The following is a 2,827-nucleotide window of genomic DNA, read 5'->3' on the forward strand; positions in this document are numbered from 1 at the left end:
TTAATTATAACAGATTGATGATTAATGTATGTGCAGTTTCCTGGAAAGATGAACGGCCTTCACTCACACGTCAGAGTTTAATATTATTCCATTAATATAGAAAACTGCTAATTTGGTTACATATTTTTACCCGGTTTATGTGATTCATATTAAATTCCACGTAATACTGAATAACTGCGTATTATGTAACCTTAGTTTTTAAACATTCCTGGGTCGATGACCAGTAATAGGTATTTTTTTAAAATATTGCATAATGATATAGTGCTTGGGTTTTTGAATCACTAAGTAGAATTTTATTTGTTATTCTAAAACTAGCTGACCCCTGTACCGCCTATCTATACAGGGTGTTAGGTAAATGGGTATATGAGCCGACACTAGCCTATGTTAACATGGGCATACATATAAATGGTATGGTGAAGTCAGAAAATTGATATCTTCATTTTAATTATTTAAATTTTCATACAAATCGGATTTTTTAAAAATTATTTTGTATGAAAAAAAAAATAAAAAAAAATGATATCAAACTTCTGACTATTTATTCGGCTCATATACCCATTTACCTAACACCCTGTATATGTCTCATCAGAAGTAATGTAGGATTCTAATAGTTAGTCAAAGAATGTTTTAATTTGGTCCAATTGTTTCTGAGCCTAATCAATACAAACCAACAATTTAAACAAAAAAAAAAATCCCTATAAAATACCTATTTATGTGGACGAAGCTAGTGGTTGAAAAATAATGATTTTCAGGCTTTAAGTTTTCAATTTATTTCTCAATCATTTGTTGTTCTTTAGTATAATATCATATTATTTTATAATGTATTGGGATTCCAAAATAATACAAACAGTCTATATGTAAAATACCTCCATTNCCATGTTAACATGGGCATATAAATGGTATGGTGAAGTCAGAAAATTGATATCTTCATTTTAATTTTCATATAAATCGGATTTTATAAAATGTATTTTGTATGAAAATTTAAAAAAATAAAATGATGATATCAAATTTCTGACTTCACCATACCATTTATATGCCCATGTTAAAATGGGCTAGTGTCGGCTCATATACCCATTTACCTAACACCCTGTAGATGTCTCATTAGAAGTAATGTAGGATTATATTAGTTAGTCAAATAATGTTTTAATTTGGTCCAATTGTTTCTGAGCCTAATCAATACAAACCAACAATTTAAACAAAAAAAAAAACCTATAAAATACCTATTTATGTGGACGAAGCCAGTTGAAAAATAATGATTTTCAGGCTTTAAGTTTGCAATTTCTTTCTCATTAATTTGTTGTTCTTTAGTATAATATAATATTTTATAATGTAATGGGATTCCAAAATAATACCACCAGTTTATATGTAAAATACCTCCATTTTATTTCAGTTACTTTATTACTAAATGTAACAATCAAGTGTATACAATACAATATATTGAATTTGTTTAATATAAAAGAACTTAAAGTAATTATTGCTACAGCCGATCTATTAGATGGTCAACCACATTGGTAGTTTAAACCAATACGGTCAAAAACCTAATTTATGATTAAAATTTTTACTTATTAACATTCTGAAAATAATAATAACTAAAAATACGCAGGCCTCTTGCCTTCTGAATCAATTTATGAAACTTTTGTGGTCAAAGAAGATCGTTTTAATGAAGTATAACTTAGTGATCTCTTTAAAACACTAGATTCATATTTTAGTTTGATCAAAACCTGTTAGCATTTGATTCAATAGGGCCTACATTTTCAGTGGGTGTTACTGAAGAGGGAAAAATACTTGACTTATCTTATAATAATACAATATCGCGTGAAAAGCATAAGTAAACATCGAATACAACAAAAATGGCAGTTTTTAGATACAAAAAATACATAATAGTACATAATGCAATACTTTTATTATAATTAATAATACAATAAGAGAACTAGATTCGTTGGATAATCATATAGCCTACCTATTTACAGAAAATTTTATTTTATTATCGTATAAATAAAATAATTTTGACTCGGGTTTTTCGTTCGACTTTTTTAGTGATAGCACCGTACAGTAAGTATATTATGGTAACTCGATAGGAACTCATATAGGTTTGTACTGTGAACAAATTGGGGATAGATTTATTTATGGCACTTATCACTCCGAAATCTTGTTACCAATTTAAAATTTAGATTATCACCTTCTCATTTCTTGCCCTTTTCAAGGCACTTACATTGAGCATTGTGTTTGTGAAGACCGGCTGCCTCACCGAAGGAAGGGTTGAACGTCACTCCTGGAGCGACATATTGAGGATTGGTTCCACTGCCAGAGGTTTCATATGTGATAATCTGGGGCTTAGTGGTGTAAGTCACAATTTTGGGCTTAGTTGTAAACGTGAAGTATTCAGGTTTAGTCGTGAAGGTGACGATTTCGGGCTTGGTAGTGAAAGTCACAATTTCGGGTTTCGTTGTGTAGGTGATGATTTTAGGCTCGGTCTGGAAGACCTTCTTCTCGGAGTAAGTGGCGCTGAAGCTGTTAGAGATAGGTCCCTTAATTTCCGATTGCAATAAACCACCGTTGGCGCTTCCTTCAGTGAATTTCGAGCTGGAGCCGAACTGGCTGAAGCCGAACTGGCCTGTGCCGAATCCGCCTTTAATGGCTGAGCCTTCGAAGCCTGCGCCGGATCCGAAACCGGCTCCGTTGCCGAATCCTGATCCGGATATTCCAGATCCGAAACCTGCTCCTGATGATCCGGTGGTCGCTGAGGCGGTGGCCGAAGATCCTTGGAATGCTCCAGCAATCAATCCACCAGTTTGTTCCTGGAAACCGGCACCTTTAACACCACCCTTGA

The 2,827-nt window shown here is 32.9% G+C and overlaps 1 protein-coding gene across 1 annotated transcript; it reads right to left on the reverse strand.

The window, feature by feature from the left end:
* Positions 1 to 2,180: 2,180 nt before the first annotated feature.
* On the reverse strand, positions 2,181 to 2,758 carry LOC114363258 (keratin-3, type I cytoskeletal 51 kDa-like; the record flags this gene model as incomplete). The annotated part of the gene is made up of 1 exon (XM_028318936.1): positions 2,181 to 2,758. A coding segment is annotated over one exon (578 nt), but the record flags the coding sequence as incomplete, so codon positions are not given.
* Positions 2,759 to 2,827: the final 69 nt, after the last annotated feature.

Source organism: Ostrinia furnacalis, unplaced genomic scaffold (genome assembly GCF_004193835.3).
Source record: "Ostrinia furnacalis isolate ACB-3 unplaced genomic scaffold, ASM419383v2 OfSCF7049, whole genome shotgun sequence".
Classification (NCBI taxonomy): domain Eukaryota; kingdom Metazoa; phylum Arthropoda; class Insecta; order Lepidoptera; family Crambidae; genus Ostrinia; species Ostrinia furnacalis.